A 19,152-nucleotide genomic window follows, 5' to 3' on the forward strand; every position below is an offset into this window, starting at 1 on the left:
ATCATTGGACTCAGAAAGAATATTGAAAAATAAATTATTTTTTTGTTCATTTGTTCTTCTTCCAACTTGCTGGAAATTAATTCACTTTACCCTTCTCACAAAGACAATGGCTATAAAATGGTGTATATACATCGGGCTCATGGATGTTTGAACAGGACTTTGCAGGCCTCCTGACCCTCTGCTAAACTGACACTGTCAAGTTTTGTTCGGTTTGAAAATTTGGATAAATTCTATGCTTCTGCACTAATACTGGCAAAATGGAACTTCTTGTGAGTTACTGTACTGCTCACATTTTTTTTTTTTAAGTTTTAATATAAACTCCGCTCTCATAAATTTAATTCACACCCGCTGTGCACCATTGGCTCTGGGCCTGATGGGAAAGCAATCTAATAAACCTGGAATGCTATATGTGAGCCTACGTGACTGTTTAGCTCAGGCTCAGGGGAACTGTGGGCTTGGTAAACGTGTGCTTCTTAGAATTGCCAGGACAAGACTGAGCTACGTGGATTGAGCAACTTAGAGCGAAACACATTTCTGCCACCAGTCAAGAGTCATAAACTGAGCGAGGTACCTGCTGTGAGGGGGGAAGTGGGGGTGTTTATTTCTAAACTTAGAGGGGCCACACTGGGGTGTGGTAAGGTTTTTTTTTTTGGTCACAAACCACTAAAAACATTTTATGTGCATGAACAAACTGAAGAATCTCAGGAAGAAGCTGACATTTGGGAGAATTTGAGAAGTTCTTCTGCTCATCTAAGATGACAAAATACTAAGTTATAACATTATTCAGCGTCTGTCTTCTCACAAATCTAATCTGCTTTTACTGTTTTTTGCACGTTTTTGCATTCAGGTTTCAATATGAAGCTTAGAGTTGAGCTATACTGAACCCTGCAAGGCCGTGGCATGAATCTGGAAATAAAAAACTTCAGCATTGATTTCATCTCCTTTATCCTTTGTCACAGAATGTAAGCAGCCATTTATGGCCAGGAAATCACATTGCTTATTGTTACAAGGCTGGCTCAGTCACTTGAACCCTGGAGTTGATGTTTTTTGAGTGGTTGAGCAATCTAATTTTGTTCAAGCACTTAAACAACCAGCCATGCAGAGTATCAGAGCTATAGAATCAGCAGTATCCATAACAGTAAATCACAGTCACATCTTCCCTTCACCCCCCTTGCATGTTTTAACAAAGAGAGAACGTCTTTCTCAGAAATGACAAACCAGATTAGTGTTAATTTTTCAAGATGTGTGACACCTGCCAGCAGAAGCAGATATCAGGAATTATTTCACAGAACAGTAAAGTAGTCTAATCTCGTTTTTCATAATGATTGGTTTATTGGGTAATGTTGGGGCACTTTTTTTTTTCTTTTTTCACATCAAACATACATTTTTTCACTAACCATGTTGCCGTATGTTGTGCTATACCAAAAACTACTAAAATACAAATCATAAAAAAAAAGTCATAGAACGTAAACCTAATACAGTTCATATGGAGCTCTACGATCTTAGGATATTAAGTCAGTGGTTCCCAAACATTTGTCTGACACACTGCCAAAGTAGTGCGGATGTTCAAGCATCTTTTTTCCCATCATATATTCCAGATGTGGGCCTGTAAATGCATTGAGTATTTTGAACGTTTTGAATTTTCCAGTTTTGGATGCTGCTTACCTTTGAGGCCATAGAGCGCATGACACACTAACATGATATGTCTGTACTGAGTAGATATTAATATGCTTCATTATCCTCCCAAACTATCAAGCTGTTGGCCACATAAAAGTGATAACTAAACAAAAAATCTACCAGTTTATATCTGTGTTGTATTATGACAATAACAGGCACTCAAAGTTGTGTAACTAAATCTACAATATCTAAACTAAAAGTCTCTCCAAAATCCAGAAGCAGCTAGTCTTAGGGAAGACATGTGTCAGTCAGTCACCTACCACACTGTTTAAGCAAGTCAGGCCACAAACTCAGTGTTTAGGTTGGTTTAGTTAAGTTCGCATTTGTATAACCACATTTATCCATCAGTGTTTGGTATCTGTTTCAACTGTTAAAACACTTTCAGCTAAGAATTTCAACCATTTATCTGATGCATGTCAACGTCATTCAGCTATGTCATATCCCAGGTACCCCTGGATGGAAGTTAAAACATGCTTCAGTGGTCCATACCCGTCATTTGTGGAGTACTTTTAGTACCATATAAAAATCAGAATTTTGAGATCATCAGGCTCATTTCATCATAATAAGGCTCATTTATCTCATTTATCAGCATCTGATATTTGAATTAAGTCTCCTTAAGTGTTTCTTGTCAGTACTAAACCCTTTGAAATAACAAAACTTACTTCACAAGCTTGCAGTATCTTTCAAATAACAGCATGTGTCCCCCCAGAGTGCCTGACCACGATGGGGAACCATTAACCCTAGAAAAAGTTTTTGCTCTATTCTCCCCCTTTGTTCCTGTAAATAAACAAACAAAAAAGCTGTGAAATCCCATGTCTTGCTGTTTCAACATCTGTGCAAAATGATCCATAATGTAGCTATAACTTATCATGACATTTTTATGTATCTTGGGATACTTTTAAAAGAAGGATTGTCTGCCTTGTGTTGAAGGTTAAACATATTCAGTTAGTGATCCTTTTTTTTTTTTCACATTCCAGTAATACCCTCCCAGGTGTAACTCCACCTTTAACACAGGGGTTTTACTGTGTAGTGTGTAGTACATTTGGAGAACACAGATGTGTTTTACAAGTGATAGACAGTATTGATAAGATACAGACACAGCAAGAAACACAAGTCAGCCAACGAAATAGTGGCACGCTACAGGAAGAAGAAATGTGTCTTCCACTGTGAAAATAACTGATTTGAATGAACTTAATAAAATAGAGCCAACCCAGATCCAAAAATCAGGATTTTAAAAGATTAAAATAGCTGCTCAGTCACAACTTGAAAATACAGATTCAAGAACCGTGTTTCAGTCATGAATCAATATATTTTTCAGTGTCTGGATAAGTAAGGCAATAACAACAAACTACAGGGGTTTCGATAAGTTCATCAATCAAGATTTTAATATAATCATCTTTAATGAGCTTTGGCTTGCTCTCCAACAGTTTCTCACATTGCTCTCTATGCCTACATCCCCTCAGGTATACACTATCACAAGGCGCATTCCCAAAAATGTGTCATGAATTGGGATGAGCAAACTTTCAGTGAGAAAATCTGGTTGTCACCTTGAGGTCAGAGTAATGCAATAACTTTAAATTGATAAAAAAAAAAAAAAAAACTTCTTAAAAGTCAGTTACTTAAACTTGTAGTGCATTTTAAAACAGTCGTGTATCTTATTTACTGTTTTTATTTGTTTTCTGTTGACCCAAGGCTGTGTCATCACTGGTAATCTGATTTGTGCTTGAGTATTAAATGCTATGCCAGTTCACACACATAAGTTAATGAACACTTTTCAGTGTTTTGACACATTGCCCCAGAGCCTTTCCCATGAATCTTAAGGTATTCAGTAATTTTGAGCTCAACCCTGTTTCATCTGTGTCACGTAGCAGGCTCATCCTTAAACTGGATACCATGTAAATCACCAAACTGCACACATAGAGGCCGCAGGCAGCCAGGTTAAACTTTATTAAATTGGTGGTTCCAATTGAAAAATAACCTTTTTGCTTGTCAGGTTTAGCTTCCTACTGGGCCATTGTTGTAGAATCCCTTTCATCTCACATCTTAAGAACTTAACTCTGTTCTCTTAATTCAGATCATACTGCATGTCACGTAACTCCAGTGAGTCACACAAATGAAGGAATGAATTCGTGAGAAACAGCTTGAAAATACATGTCAGATGTCAGAGGTGAAATGTTTTTCATTTTGCAGTGACAGGGGGAGTGGGACCTGAGAAGTTCATGGACCCCAGCTCTTGACAAGAGCCTGAAGCAGACCTGGGATTAGAGATTATTTATGTTGGTAGGAGGTCCACGGTTCCCTGTCGGAGCATCCCCAACAAGCATGACCTCATGTACAAGTTTTGTAGAGACTGTAAACAAGCTCTCACTTGTCCTGAGGGTTAGGATACAACCCTTAGGATATGATGACCTGGATGAATGAGAACTTCACTCCAAACTGGGGGTTTGGAGTGTTGGGTTGGAGTCATGGGAAACTAAAAATCAGTGTCAAAGCTGCAGAGGTAAAGATGAACGCTATAAGGTGAAAGAAATAAATTAGTTACATGTCAGTTAATAAATGACCTAAACGACAAAAATTCACTTATGAGATGTTTTTGAATATCTGGCAAAGGAAAAATAAAGACCTTTCCCTTGTGATGTAGATTGAAATAATACTTTTTGTCAGAGTGCATGAATTTATCCTTGTGGTAAAGGTAAACTGAGTTTGATATCAAATGAATTTCATGACTTGAGTCTGGTTTGCTATATTTCCAAAGGAATTACAAACATAACTAACAAGACAAATACTGGGGGAAGTACAGACCACCACTGTAACACTTGTATCCATGACAAAAACTGACACAACTGAAAAGCCTTAAAATACAAGTCACAGCATGATCTCAAATAAAATACTGGAAAACTGAAGGAAAAACAGGTGAGGTGCTGGATTGCATGCAAATATCAAAGAATGCAGTAATTTACTGTAAGCTATGAATGGTATCTCTACCTGAGCTCTGTTATTGTGTCTTTCAAGCTGATTTCCCTGGGAGCTCTGACTTGAAACACCTGTTGTAGTCACTAACGTCATTCATGTAACTATTGGAAATTGTAGAAGGAGGTATACCAAACTGCTGATCTATATAACTCATACTAATGCTATTCTTTGCCAGTATGGATTACACTGTGAAACTTTTCAAAAAACCTTTATTAGAGCAATGATGAAAATGTTCACAGTGATGCTTGCACTTCATTGCACGAAGGTGAGGCTGAATCACATTTGCTCATAGCTACTAAAGAATGAATCCTGAGGCTTTGTAAACTGTTCTCTAAAAATGTGAATTGGTGTAAACCTGTCTGGATCCATATTGCGCTCTTACTGTTAGCAAAGATATTTGAATATAATTATATGGAAATTACTGTGTTTTCTGAACCTAAATTGATTACATGAACTTACACTCCTTGTTTACCCATAGTTTGCAGACAAAGGGTAAACACCATACATAATAAAACAATAAACATTTGAAAATACATGACAAAATACATGATAAAATACTGGGTTCTTGTGTAAATGTAAATATTTATTCATGACCAGTGGTCCATTATAAATGGCTAAACCTGGCTTGACCCTATGTTCTGTATCCTGTGTTGTAGGTGTGCTAACACTTTGTCACTCATTACACATTAAAACAACACTAAGAACATCAAAAACAACGTAGCCTTATCATATAGATCACTATTGTCTTAGAGGTATATTTTGTTTATTTATTTATCATGAACCAAGGATCCATTTCATCAAAAAGAAGGTACCTTCTTTATTGCATGGACTGTGTTACCTTATAGTATATAGAATGTCACAGAAATGAATCAGAAATGATGGAATATACTCCAATAGGCCTTTTTTTTGCAATTTTTACAGAGTAATTCCAAGTGCTCAAAATGATACTGAAGTAATCTAAGCAATGCAATAGAAAACCATACATATACACACACTTGTATAGGATAGCTGCAGACAGAGAAATACAACATCATCTGATCAACCCTGTCTTCTGTATTTGGTCACAAGTTCTCCTCAGCGTCACACCTTGTGTCCTCCTGCAAGGTTTGATCTTTGGCAAGGATATTTTTTTTGTCAGATGGCCAAAATAATACACACAATTGTTTTGTATATCTCTTTTCCCATTCCTACGCACACATGCACACACATACACACATAAAGAGCCTGACTCTGCTGCAAGTGTGCTTGAACTAAATATTTCTCTGATTTTAAAGATAATATATTTTTTTAATTAACAGAAATCTATTACTTACACTTCACTTTTTCTCTAAGATGTCTTAATTCACTCTGGGAGGCATTTTCGCCTCACAAATCAGCAAAGACTTAACCACTGAAATTTAAATAACTGTTGTTACTTTTGTCAATTGAAGGTCAACAATGTGTTTGTTATGTCTTTCACTCTTTTGCTCTTTATCACAATAACCAACATTTTATTACTGTAATTCTTATTATTATTGTAAGGCACTTACCATAGTTTAAAGAGGTAAGTTATATAAAGAGGTATATGGTACTACATAGGATTTATACATTGCACATGTGATATTTAGATGCACTGAATATACTGCAGCACTATACAGAGCAAGGTTTGCAACAACAGTGAGTAGTTAAAAGAACTTCACCGATAAATGTTCTAAAATAAAAATACAAAATGGGCTAATGTATCATGCATAAAGAAAAACAAAACAACAACAACAAAAAAAAAACCCACATACCATAATGCCATTTTTATCAATAGTTTGCTCAAGTTACAAAAACAGAAGGAAAATCGGTATAAGATTATTACAAGACTAGGTCAAAACTTAGTACATGGCTGGAGCCCATATGGTCAGAGTGTGCTTGAAAAGTTGCGAGGTGTCGCTAAATGTTGCTAGATGACAAAATATGCTAATTAGCATTTTCATGACATCGTGGAGTTGTATTTGCATTCTAAGTTGGCAACACTGCCCGTAAACACCCCCACCAACACTTCAACTCCAACAGCGGCCAACCAATGGTGTAACTTCATGACTCAGTCAGACAGTCATGGATTTACAGCTGTAACTGCTTGAACAAGTCCACTTTCTCAACAACAAATAAAACCCATCTTTACCATATGAGACACTTTCATTGTGTTAAAGTTAATCCAACAGCCATATTGTAGTGATGAGTCATGGGTCCATATTTATTAAACTGCTTAAAGTGAATTTTTGGACTTCAGTGAAAGGTAAAAGTAACAGTCCTTACCTTTACGCCAACTCTCAAACTTAAAAATGAAAGCTGTTTGTCAAATGCTTTCTGACGTAAAAAAATAACATATTTTGGAACAACATAGCATTACTCAAAATGCTGTCTCTTTTTAGAGCATTCTTCTGTCTCTTAGAAGTTTGATGAATACGAGCCCAGAAGACCACACACTCGTTTACAGTACAACTCTCAGCTGAAAAACTTATTTGTGCTCACTGAATGAGTTCTCCCATGTGGGATGAAGGTTTGAGCTCTGTGTGGGCAGTGGTGTCACTGGTTCCCAGTGCAGGAGAACATTTTTGATCTAAGGGGAGGTCGTCAATAGGCTGGCAGAGCAACAAGAAACGCTGAGGAAAGAGGAGACATAAGAGTAAAGTGAAATTCACAAACTTGGAGGAAAAAAGGCTTTCTATATGACTTATACAAGGAGTAATTCTTTTTTTTTTTTTTTTTACAGTATTAGTGACCCAGTGCCAAAGTGTAATTCTCTGATTGTGCTGCCCTCACCAAGCGAGGCTTAGACAGCCAGATAACATCAAATGACGAATGCGAGGCGTGACTTTTCATACATTACTTGGTCACACACACACACACACACACGTACACACACACTCTCTTTCTCTCTCTCATTCACAGACATACAAAAGAAAAAACAACACAATATCCGTACAATAACTTAAACAACAGCACACTATGCAAAGTATAATGGAGCTAGCAAACAAGCTAAACTAAACAAAAAATGCTAAAAAGAAACACACAAAACGCTAAACATACACACACACAATACTCATAGACTGTAGTGGTCACAGGATGAAGCGTGTGCAAACACAGCCACCAACTTTAAGAACGCGACGCTACGTTACTGCCTTAACTCGTTCACACAGGTAACGTAGCTGAGCGGAGCGGCAGAGATGCGACTTACAATGTTGACGAGAAGAGCGCTCACTCTGTCGCCGTTTCGAAAACCCAAGAAAGGAACAGAACACTCACTCTGACACAATTTTCATGAACTAAAGAAAAATACATCTTTTACATTTTTACACTTTTTAACACTTAACACTTATGAATTTTATATTATTTTTAACCTAGAGACAGCACACTGATGTATATTCAATAATGGAGCTCCCTGGCACAATGAGCTCAATTCAGTTTTGGTTTTGGTTTTTTTTTCGTGGCCTTCGCTGACAATAACAAACATAGAATATCACCACACGTTTCCTTTAAGCAGGGAATGGCATGCTACGTTCAAAAAGTTCATATGCTTCCCAAGAAATATAATCCTATGAGTTATTTCTGCAAAACTGTTCATATGGAAGAAATTCTGAGCCAAGCTGTTCTTAAATCACCCCTGCACGTACTCAGCATCAAACACTCCCCTGTCCCTCACAGCCCTGATCTGAGCGAGGAAAACATAAATTTTCAGCTGTCATTCATCCAGACAGAGACAAAGAGCTCTTTAAGAACAGGGCCCACACAACTTTTTAACAAATTCAAACATGACTTTTTAACCACGTAAAGGTATGCCTCACTGCAGCACAGTTTATATTAATATTTTATTCTGCCAAAAAGCAAAAAATGACCATAATCTATGTGAGGGTAAAGGTTTTACAGATCAACATCAGCGAAGTGATCATTTCGTTAGATGCTGAGTTTTCCATCACAACCTTCTGGGTTCTTTGGAACAAAATTTACTTAAAAGTACTTTTACAATTCAGAGGAACAAGAAGATTACACTCACCTGTCGAAGAGTGCCTTTTCCCTGCATTATTTTATATAACACAAACAGAGGGACAAGCGAGAGGGAGGTGGTGGCAATGAACCATCCCAAGATGTTGGCCCAGAGTGGATAAACATAAGTGTTGCTGAATTTCAGTGGAGAGTATTTAACAATAGAGAAGATGAAGGTGCCCTGTGATAAGAGAAAGACAAAGTGGATTAATATTAAGTTAAACTTTACAGTAAGGAGCAAGATGTGACAACTGAAAAGACATCTCAACCTACTACTTACTTAAATTACCTATTAAATTAACCTTGAGTCATTATATACTGAATATCTTTTAACATGGGATGCAAACCATAACACTGTAAATATTATATATTAAATATGGAACAGTAAAGGACATTGGATAAAATCAAATGTGGATCGTGACCACAATGACAACAAGATTTTAACTTTTGAGCTCCATTTTTAAAAATAAAATAGCACAGTAGAACAACTTTCAATTATATGGCCACTGCTTTTCACGTAATGTGCAATACAATGTTTTCTTTACTTGTTATATCAAATGGGATTAATAATCGCGGAAATACATGGGTCTTTCTTCGTCCTTTATGGCTACTCCAAGCACCCGTGCCGTAACACCACGAGTAGACACGCATCAAAAGCTAACCCGCGGCTGTTCTGACCGGCCTTTCGCAAAGCGACGGCTCACCTGGCCGCAGTTTACAAATGTGTGGGCACGGATTGCGGATTCGTGGATCGTGACCAACAGGTGCATGCTGGGTTTGGCTAAAATGCCAAACGCTAAAACGGCTCCAGCTGTGGCCTCTACCTTTAGTGTGGTGTGCGCCAAGCGTCCTGCTGTTTCTGATCATCCCTGTTGTGAGTGCAGAGCTCAGTCAGTTTCAGTGTTTGATAACGTTGTGAAGCGCGTTGAGACGCGGAGGCTGAGTGGACTGTTAATATTTCACTCTGAGACTGAACTAGCAGAGGAGCTGAACCTGGAGAAGACTGTGGAGGACTCCACGGCGCACAGAGTGACGTTCAGACAGGTGAGTTACAACAACTTCTTCTTTCTTTTTTTAAAATTTTATTGATAGATAGATTGATTGATTGACTTATTGATTTGGGCTTAATTTCATTGCAAGTGGCAGACTGCTATATGTACATAGCTTAATAGTGCACAATAAAGTCTATAGGCATCCGCCATGGCGCCCATGCTTTTTATTTATTGTTGAAAATTTGTGTTTACTTGTCTGAGTTTTATCACCTATGGTTAATCCTAGCAAGGCTATGCTGAGGGCTGCAAAGTGCCTGACTGGAACGTATTGGTTTCAGTTGCTGTTTTTAATGGCATGTATGCATTCATATTGTAATGCACTTTATCTTGCATCCCATAGATCTTTGTCAAGTTAATACTTATACTGTTCAGTTTTCCAGTGCTCTTTCCACCCCTGGATGACAGTAGTCGAGGTTGGGTGTTGAGGTTGTATAGTTCTGCAGACAGGAAAGGCTTGCAAGATAACTTAAGTTGAAAGGGGAAAAGGTAAAGAAGGGGACTTTACGATTATATAAATGCAATAAATCCTCCATCTACATTTGTGTATTCACAGCTGTGCGCATCTCAGGTTTCACTGAGGTGGTCCTCTTTTTTTTTTTTTTCTCTCTCTGGTGAATGTAGGTGTTACATAAAGTGTCATACATCAAATGGACTTACAAAGCAGATGAACGGGGTAATGTAGCTCCAGCAATATTTCATTAATGGGTATGGACGATAACCAATCATGTCGGAGATGTTGCCATAGAAGCGGTCAGCACCTTTAGGGAAAAGGAAATAAAACAGGGAGGTCTCATCAGCATACCAAAGTGCATACATTTGTCCTGGCCCCAATGAAAATAGTTGTAACCCTAGTTTTTCATTATGCAATGAAGACCTGTATCTGTTCTGTTAACAGGATGTAGTGTTTACATAATTGCTTGTCTTGTCTGTGACTTACCGTAGACCCAGGCAATGCTGACAGACTGACAGAGGGCGAGGAGGAGCAGGGTGGTGCCACTGCAGACGTGGTGATCCAACAGCTGGAGCAGGTACATCCCTCCCTAAACACAAGGATAGTGATAACTACTTTCATCAACATAAACATTTTTTATATTGACACTTTCATAAAAAGCATCATGTAAAAAACTGTTGGTAATGAGCTCCAAAAGGACTTTTTATACACTTCTAAATCCTTGCATTGTATCTAATTTTCACCTGTAACGTAAATAAATACAGATAAACCTGGTTATATCCAGACCGTAACAATGAAAAAACTGCCACGATCACATTATCATTTTCTGTAACACTATTAATGCGATACATATCAACGTTAACATCAGCAAATTCATTATCAACAAAAGGCTTCCTCACATATATTCTTAGCTTCAGTTATTAAAGTCAGGCACTAATCCTCTAATCTGATTCTTTATTCAAAATGGGCCATTTAGTGGTGGCTTCATTTGAGATTGTGGTAAGTGCATATTGTCGTTGTTTGATGTGAGTAGAAAATCCCAGTATGAGATGAGGCTCTTTGATAGCTCATTTCTGTCAAAGTAAATTCATAGATTCATACTTATTAGGAGCAAGATATTAATTTGTGTTACGTCAGCAAACTGGCAAGAAAAGCTCTGCAGAGGGTTTGGCATGTTTTTCTGCAAGATCTCTAACAGAGACAGATTTGTGGTGCATCTGAGTCCACTTTCTCTTTTTTCATAAACTGGTGTGCTGTGGCTGTGGCCTGAGTGCCTCTGTTTTTGACAGAAACATTGCTGAGTTCTTACCAGTACTGTAAGTACAGTTTTGTTTGGTTGAGAAACAGAGGTGTCATGTCTTGTTCCCATGAACAAACAGATCTTAATGTGCAAAATATGCTACTACAGTTTGTTTTGGATCGTGTCCAAGTCTAATTATATTTATCAATAAAACCATTAATTTGAAAAGTTGAATTAGAATCGTTCAGCACTTCCTCACAGTTTATTCAAAAGATCCAGAATAATAACTTTGAAAATGCTGTTGAAAATGTAACCAAGGTTTAATTGTACACACACACGAACCAAGAAATTAAAACATTTAAAAATGAGTTTTGGGGGACAAAAGAAGTAGATTTAAAGGAGTAGTTCACCATTTTAGGAAATGCGCTTATTTCCTTTTTAGCCGAGAGTTAGGTGAAAAGATTGCCACCACCTTCATATCTCTAAGTTCAGTATGAAGCTTAATTCAGCAGCTGGTTAATGAAACAAGAGGAAACAGCTAGCTTGGAAGCCAACCTCCTGTAAAACCACAAATTGCCGTTTTTAGTCTTCTAGTTTTTGTGCTGATTAAACAAGTGACATATAACAGGTTAATTTGTGCGTTTAGGGCTGCTGGTAGACAGATTCTGAAACACTGAGGCATGGTTATGCAGTCTAGTCCAGAGTGTACTGTACAAACCTCAGTGACCAGTGAGAATCCCAGCAGACAGCAGGTACAGCAGATAGCCAGCAGAAGCAGTTCACGTCTGCAGCCTTGACGCAGGTAAGTTGGGAACAGATCAGACAGTGATGTCATCAAACACTCAAGACCAACAAACTGGAAGGAGTCAGTGGGAGGAGAGAGAGTCAGAGCTCTGTTCACTCATTCATTCAGTCATTCATTAATTCATTCCGAGGGGTTTTGCTGGTACCTGACTATCCAGTCCAAGCAGAATGATCATGACGAAAAAACACACTGACCACACCTGAGGCATGGGCATCATGGCTACTGCACGTGGGTAGACAATGAAAGCCAATCCTGGGCCTACACACACACACACACACACACACACACACACACACACACACACACACACACACACACACACACACACACACACACACACACACACAAAATGTAACGAAATAAATGACACACAACATGATAAAAATGTCACTTGTATGTAGTACAACACTACCTGATTCTCACTTTCCTGTGTTAAGGATATTTACTTTTTAATGAGTGAGCCTAAAGTAAGCAAATGGAGGACAGATATTCTATAAATTGATTATTTTGATGCTGCATTTGAAACATGGAGATAAAGAAGACACAAGTGAAGACTGAAAACACCTGAGAAACGAGGCAGTGTGTGCACAACAAAACTGGAAATGCATGGAGTGGCAGCATTAGTAGTTTCTGATCAGCTTCTAGACCATTGTAAATTTGACCCTTGATATTGTCTTACTTCCTTGAAAAGGGGAAGTAATTAGTGTTTGATCTCAGGGCCTGACATACTCCAGGAGATTAAGGCGCATACCACAACACTGCAGCGTTAATGGTCTATCTCTCAGTAGGAGAACCCTTGTGGCATGTCACACCCTCCCTCCTCTGCCCCAAGGTAAATGAAACGTGAGAGGATTACCAAAGTGATTACAATTCATCTGGAGGGGAACGTGAATGCGTGTTTCATGGCAATCATCCAATTATCTGAGACATTTTGTACTCTAAACCCAAAATGTCAAGAAAGAAAGAAAGAAAGGTTGGGGATCACCATCAAGTCATCAAGATTCACTATCTGAGGATCATGAATGTCTGTACATGTTTTCATGACAGTGACTCTAGTAGTTGTTGAGATATTAAAGTTTGCACCAAAGTGATGGATCAGCCAACAGATCAACATTTGCCACGAGCAGCAGCAGGCATCAAGCAGAGGCAGAGCTTCACAGAGCAAAAGTTTTTTTTGCCCCCCCCCCCCTCCCTCCAATTCAACTCACGGATTACTTTACGATTCCTACAATGCAGGTCATGGCGACTCTCATTAATCCTTAGTTCTGCATTCCTACTGCTCACTGATTAGCAGTAATCATGCTCACCTGAGCTGAGCTGCATGCTTTAAAGTTAAAGGTTAAATATCGAAAGGAGACAAACAAAAGATGACAGAGGAAGGTGAAAAGTCTGCCAGCAAACTTCTTAGATTGGATAGATAAGGGGATAAGGATTAATACACATCGCATGATTTGGCCCAATTTCCTCAAGGGGTGAAGGGCTAATGTCAGGGCATTGTGCAGTGTTTGACCATTTAGACTACAAGCTTTCCCAAAAAAGCCCCACAGGAAATGTATGAAAACTTTAGCTCTAATGCTCACTCTGAAGTTAAACTGAACTGAGCCAGAACCTACCAGATTGCGCCACCTCCGAAATATCCACTCCTTGTTCGTATGTCATGAAACCCAAAACAGAGAAAATGGCGAAGCCTGCCACAATGCTGGTGGCACTGTTCAGCAGACACAAGTAAAAACAGTCCCTGAAATAAAAAAAACAAAAAACAAATCCAGTTATAAAAATGTACACGCAACTGAGGAGAGGATGCATGGACACAAAGTGTTGCAGAAGTGGATGCTCATTTTAGTAGCCAAGAGAAGAATTTATTTATTCCCCACGTTAATCACTGGTCCATGAAATGTTTTGATCTTGTGCTTAATTCGAATATCGGGCTTTTAATTTCCTTCTGAAGACATTCTTGACTTTATTGCATCAAATTTTACTTAAAAGGAAATAAAAATATTCACAAAAAGCAGTCTGTCTAAAGCTGCAGATAAATTACGTCACAGACAACAAAGCACTTTCCTTAACATTTTTATGGAATAGAGAAGGTAAAATTTAATTCCAAGCATGATAGTTTCAGTAGATTAGCAGTGCACTTACCTGTAACAGTCATTGTTGTAAGTGTTGTAACTCCCAAGAGAGGTTAGGAACCCGAGGCCAATGGCATAAGAAAAGATGATCTGAGTACCAGCATCCATCCACACCTGCAAAGTTCAAACAAATGTGTATGCGAGTTTCTGATCAAACAGTCTAGGGGTTCTGGTGTGAAGATCATTTGTGTGTTCTTACCTGGGGATCTGAAAGGCGAGAGATATCCGGGTAGAGGTAGTAAATGATCCCATCCATTGCCCCCGGTAGGGTAACACCACGTATGAGCAAAACCAACAGCATAAGGAAGGGGAAGGTGGCTGTGAAGAAGGCTGCCTGAAAGAAAGGAGCATTGACATTTGGGGTGTGGGGCTGAAAGTAATGATCATTTTAATTACTTAATCTAGTTCACACTGGTGAAAGCTCAGACAGTTCCTGTATTGCTGACAGTTGCATTCAACACTCTGGACATCTGCAGCCTTAAGTGCCTCTTTAACAACTTAAATATGTGCTGCTGATCATTAGGAATAGGAATAGTTACCAAGAGGCTGTTTCATTGATTGTGACTAGTCTCATATGAACAGCAGTTTCTAACTGAGATATGATCGACTGCAAAATATGTCTTGCAGAGTCACAAGCCTTTAGCCATTTTATGGACCTAAAACCAGCTGTGAAGTGTGACCTCAGATGACATTAGCTGTAACTAGAAGTATTTTAAACACTTTTTGGAGTGTGTGTGTGTGTGTGTGTGTGTGTGTGTGTGTGTGTGTGTGTGTGTGTGTGTGTGTGTGTGTGTGTGTGTGTGTGTGTGTGTGTGTGTGTGTGTGTGTGTGTGTGTGTGTGTGTGTGTGTGTGTGGTGTGCATGGAAAGGCATTGGAGCTTTTGTAAATTTCTGCAATGAAGCAGGTGATGAAATTTGGTTTGAATTTGATAAAACTGATGGAAAATGAATTTGTTCATTCAGAGATGCTAACATCAAGGGACTGGCCATTTATTGATTATGTGTTTCAAGTTATATTTAGCACAGGACTTTGCTTATTTAGAGAGCTCAGAAAACCTTGTGTTTGTATGAATACAACTGGATGGTACTTACCAGCTGAAAGCAGCTTATACTATACCAATGGGCCAGATAAAGAAGCACAAATAAAACAACTTAATTACAATCAGCTGATGCAAACAGGATGTCAGGGTTTTGGCTGAGCAAACACAATGCCCCATTTATCCTTCAGAGAGCGTTCAGTAAAACTCAGACGTAAACAATGCCAGTGGTTAAGACAATGAAACAGGCTTTACTTTTTTACTTTTACAATGGAAAAACAAACACCTCGTAATCCTCCCATTACATCTGTATTTGGCCTAAAGCAATGCTTTCTATGACCACACTTAGATTTAGTTATCTGCTGTTAAAATATGTTTTCCATGTATGAATAATAGGAATCATATTCATAATCATAATAATAATGCACACAATGTAATATTGGTAACAATTTATTACATTTTATGATTCTATGATGATACTTTACAATTTCTGTGGCATTTGCAAATGATAAAAATGTAATAATTTAACATATGCTGTAATATTAAGCCAAAATAAACTACATGGGTGCATTTTGAATGTTTCATGTTTGATAAGCATTTCAGCTGCTGCATGTTACAGCAATGTCAAGCATATTCACAAACAATAATATGTGGTAATATGTGGCCCAGTGCTGCAGAGATCTGTGGCTCAGTAACTGGCAACACGTCCTCTAGTTTGACCATGCACTGTAACCAACACAACTGTTTATGGGTGTGATGCCAGTGAGGGATAATATTTTGTTTTTTGCTACATGAATGTTCTTTGAGGAAAGGTTCTAGGTGAGTTAGCGTAAACTGAAAAATGGATTAAGAAATGTTTGCCTTTTGCTAAATATATTCAGTATATATAAATACAGCTATGGAATACAGCTACAGCTCTGGAATAGTGTGAACTAGATGTGTAGATGTCATATTTAATCAAACAGTAGCTTCTATAACTTGAAATTCATTAAACTATGCACCTGAGCGCCTCATTGGGAGCAGAGTTTTGGGGATATTTTTACAAAAATATGAGAAACATTCTTGAATTCTGCTCAGTGTTTAAGTTGCTAACCTTTCCTGTGGACTTGATGCCCTTCCAGACACAGAAGTAGCAGATTACCCAGGTCAGGATGAGACACAAGACCAGTTCCCACCTCAAGCTGCCCACCTCCTCGATACCACTAGAGATTTGCAAAACCCGGCGCCTGGACAGAAGAGGGGAGCAATGGTGGGGGTGAGAGGGAGAGCAATAAATGAATGACAAGTGAAAGAGAGGTGAAGTGAATTATAGGCAGGGAGGAAAACTGAGTTCCAGGATGCAAGGGTGGATGAGTGACAAGGAGGGAGAGGAGAGAATCAGAGGCGAGTGAAACAAAAAAGTGTGGGTGGGAGTGGAGTGAAGGAAGAGAGGATCTGGAATGATTGGGTTAGAAGAGAGAGGGGAGAGAGAAGAGAGAAGGGCAGGGATCAAAAGGGGTAAAAACAGCATTCAGTTAAACTTGTGTGTGAATTGACTACATGCTTACTCCCAGAACTCCACAACAGGAAGAGTGGCATTGAGTCTGGATGTCAAGCTGAGGCTCAGATTTGAATGGCTGAAGTCCAAGCATGAGTCTAATGTGAGACAATAAAACACTGTGAATGTAAAAACATTTTCAGAGTAAAAGTTGTCCTACATGTATTTCATGTTGTTACATTATAAAACGTGCCCTTTCCCCTTCCTCACAGATAAGATTATTATTTTTATTATTATGCATTAAGCATTGCATGACTAATTTCAAAACAGCAAAAACAAAAACTTTATCCTATCATTGCTGCTATTTCTACTAATCTCAGAAGTTACACATTAAAATCCCATCATTTATATAACAAACGCTTTTTTTTCCCGGTGAAATTAATGATCAAACTTAATGTCTTCATGCCAGGTTTTAGTGATTTTATTAACAATACTTCACACCTACAGGCTTCCGGAGCCCACGCCAATAGCTGCAGGAAAGGTTACCTGTGTTCCACTCGTGTCCACATGTCGCCCAAGGCAATTCCGCACCGAAGGATAAGAACAGGTAAAAGAACGCCCATGTAATGATGATGATATAAGAGGTTGCACTGAATGCGATGATTAAGTGACTGGCATAGCCCATGCCTGAGAAAGAGAAACATGTCAAATGAGTGAGGGAGGCGCAGAGATTCTGCTGTTACAGCACAACACTCACTGTCTGTCGAGTAAAGAGTTGAGTAAAGAGGTCTCTGTTCCAAACCAAACGGTGGCACGGTCAAAAGGACAGTGCGTCGCGTCGAGTTGACAAATATGACAATGCATTGAAAACATTATTAATATTTTCAAGAAGACCTAGGCCACAGGAAAATAACTTAAAACATCACTTAATTACCTTGGAAAAGCGGACAAATCTTTCTCCAGCAAGTGATTCCTCCCTGGCTGGTGTATTGCCCTAAGGCAGTCTCAAGGAAAAATAAGGGGATTCCGCATGTAAGCATAAACAAGATGTATGGGATAAAGAAGACACCTGGAAGAAAGAGAGCATCTTTAGTTCTTAATACGCCGAGATAGAAGAAAATTATCAGTAATCGTCCCAGATTGACAAAATTGTAAACATGCAGATTGACAAAATTGTAAACATGCTCTTGACAACTGAGTGTAAAGGTTGATACGTAAATTTACTCACCTCCGCCGTTTCTGTAGCACAGGTAGGGGAACCTCCAGACATTCCCAGGTCCGATGATCGCGCCCATCACAGTCAGGATGAACTCTGCTTTGGTCCCCCAGTGTCCCCGTCCCTCCTGCTCTTTAGGTTTCTGTGGGTGCTTGCTTGGCACAGCAGCTGTGTAGGTGCCATTCTTTCCGTTCATGGCCATTGTTGCCACCCTTTTAAATCACTTAACAGCTAGTTTCCTAAAATAAAACGCTCTGTGGTGGCTAATTTCTTCTGCACCGACATAAAATTTTGTGATGACTGGCCAAATCCTCACCCACTTTAGTTGGCACAGACTGCGCGCAAATACGAAGCCGAATATGTGCTGAGGATTGTTTTAAGCAATGTGTAGATGTGACATGAGCTCTGATGGTACTGTTTCTGAGAATGGTGTTGCAGCAACTATTTAAGTTGCAGACACGTAGATGTGTGTTTGGGGTAGGGATTGGAGGGGTGGCGGGAGGGGGGTGTCATTGAGTAAAAGGAGCTTGGACACAGTGTACGAGGGGCGGTGCAAATCGACTGTTCCGCCTTAATTCACATGACGCCAAAGCACAACAATAATGTCTGGTGTAGTTAAGTTTCAACTTCCTGGAGCCAAATAAAGCAGTTTTATATTTCCGTGTTTTGGATGTGTTCATTTGGCATCACACAGAGCGGTCAGACTCACAAAACGTGACCTGCAGCCTAAAATAGAAAAGGCTTCAGTCCCGTGTTGCCCCTTTTGAAGTTAAACAAGGAGAACGCAACTTTTTAGACTATTTTAGTTTATATTTGTCATTTGCTTAATTAAAACTTCAGTGTCGGTCTTACTCGCACCTTCACAAAATTACGCAACACCTGTGCAGTGTTTCACCTGAGCAGAATAAAAATGTGATGTCAAAATGTTGTCAATTTTGACTACATAATTTATTTACTTATTTAGATAAATAAATCCGGAGATATCCGAGTTCAGCCACTGAATGGGCGTCTGACAATTACGAACATTTCTGGGACCGACCTTTAGATGGCGCTGCCTCTCACTCAGTGTGTACTGCACCATCCA

General features: G+C 38.9%; 1 protein-coding gene across 2 annotated transcripts; it reads right to left on the reverse strand.

The window, feature by feature from the left end:
• Nucleotides 1-5,566: 5,566 nt before the first annotated feature.
• LOC121190457 (sodium- and chloride-dependent GABA transporter 2-like) lies at nt 5,567-18,469 on the reverse strand. 2 transcript variants are annotated; one of them, XM_041051206.1, is made up of 14 exons: nt 18,081-18,469; nt 17,787-17,921; nt 17,399-17,539; nt 16,923-17,010; nt 16,469-16,601; nt 14,538-14,672; nt 14,349-14,452; nt 13,823-13,947; nt 12,355-12,467; nt 12,123-12,260; nt 10,651-10,753; nt 10,371-10,471; nt 8,672-8,842; nt 5,567-7,280 (listed from the first exon to the last, which is right to left on the reverse strand). In XM_041051206.1, exons 1-14 carry the CDS (start codon nt 18,268-18,270, stop codon nt 7,146-7,148), a joined length of 1,812 nt encoding a protein of 603 aa, XP_040907140.1. In that variant the 5' UTR covers nt 18,271-18,469; the 3' UTR covers nt 5,567-7,145. The 2 variants fall into 2 exon arrangements, 1 of the variants encoding a protein (XP_040907140.1); XR_005894989.1 differs by lacking the exon at nt 5,567-7,280 and having other exon boundaries at nt 8,713-8,842; nt 12,123-12,196.
• Nucleotides 18,470-19,152: the final 683 nt, after the last annotated feature.

Source organism: Toxotes jaculatrix, chromosome 12 (genome assembly GCF_017976425.1).
Source record: "Toxotes jaculatrix isolate fToxJac2 chromosome 12, fToxJac2.pri, whole genome shotgun sequence".
In the NCBI taxonomy this organism is placed as follows: Eukaryota; Metazoa; Chordata; class Actinopteri; family Toxotidae; genus Toxotes; species Toxotes jaculatrix.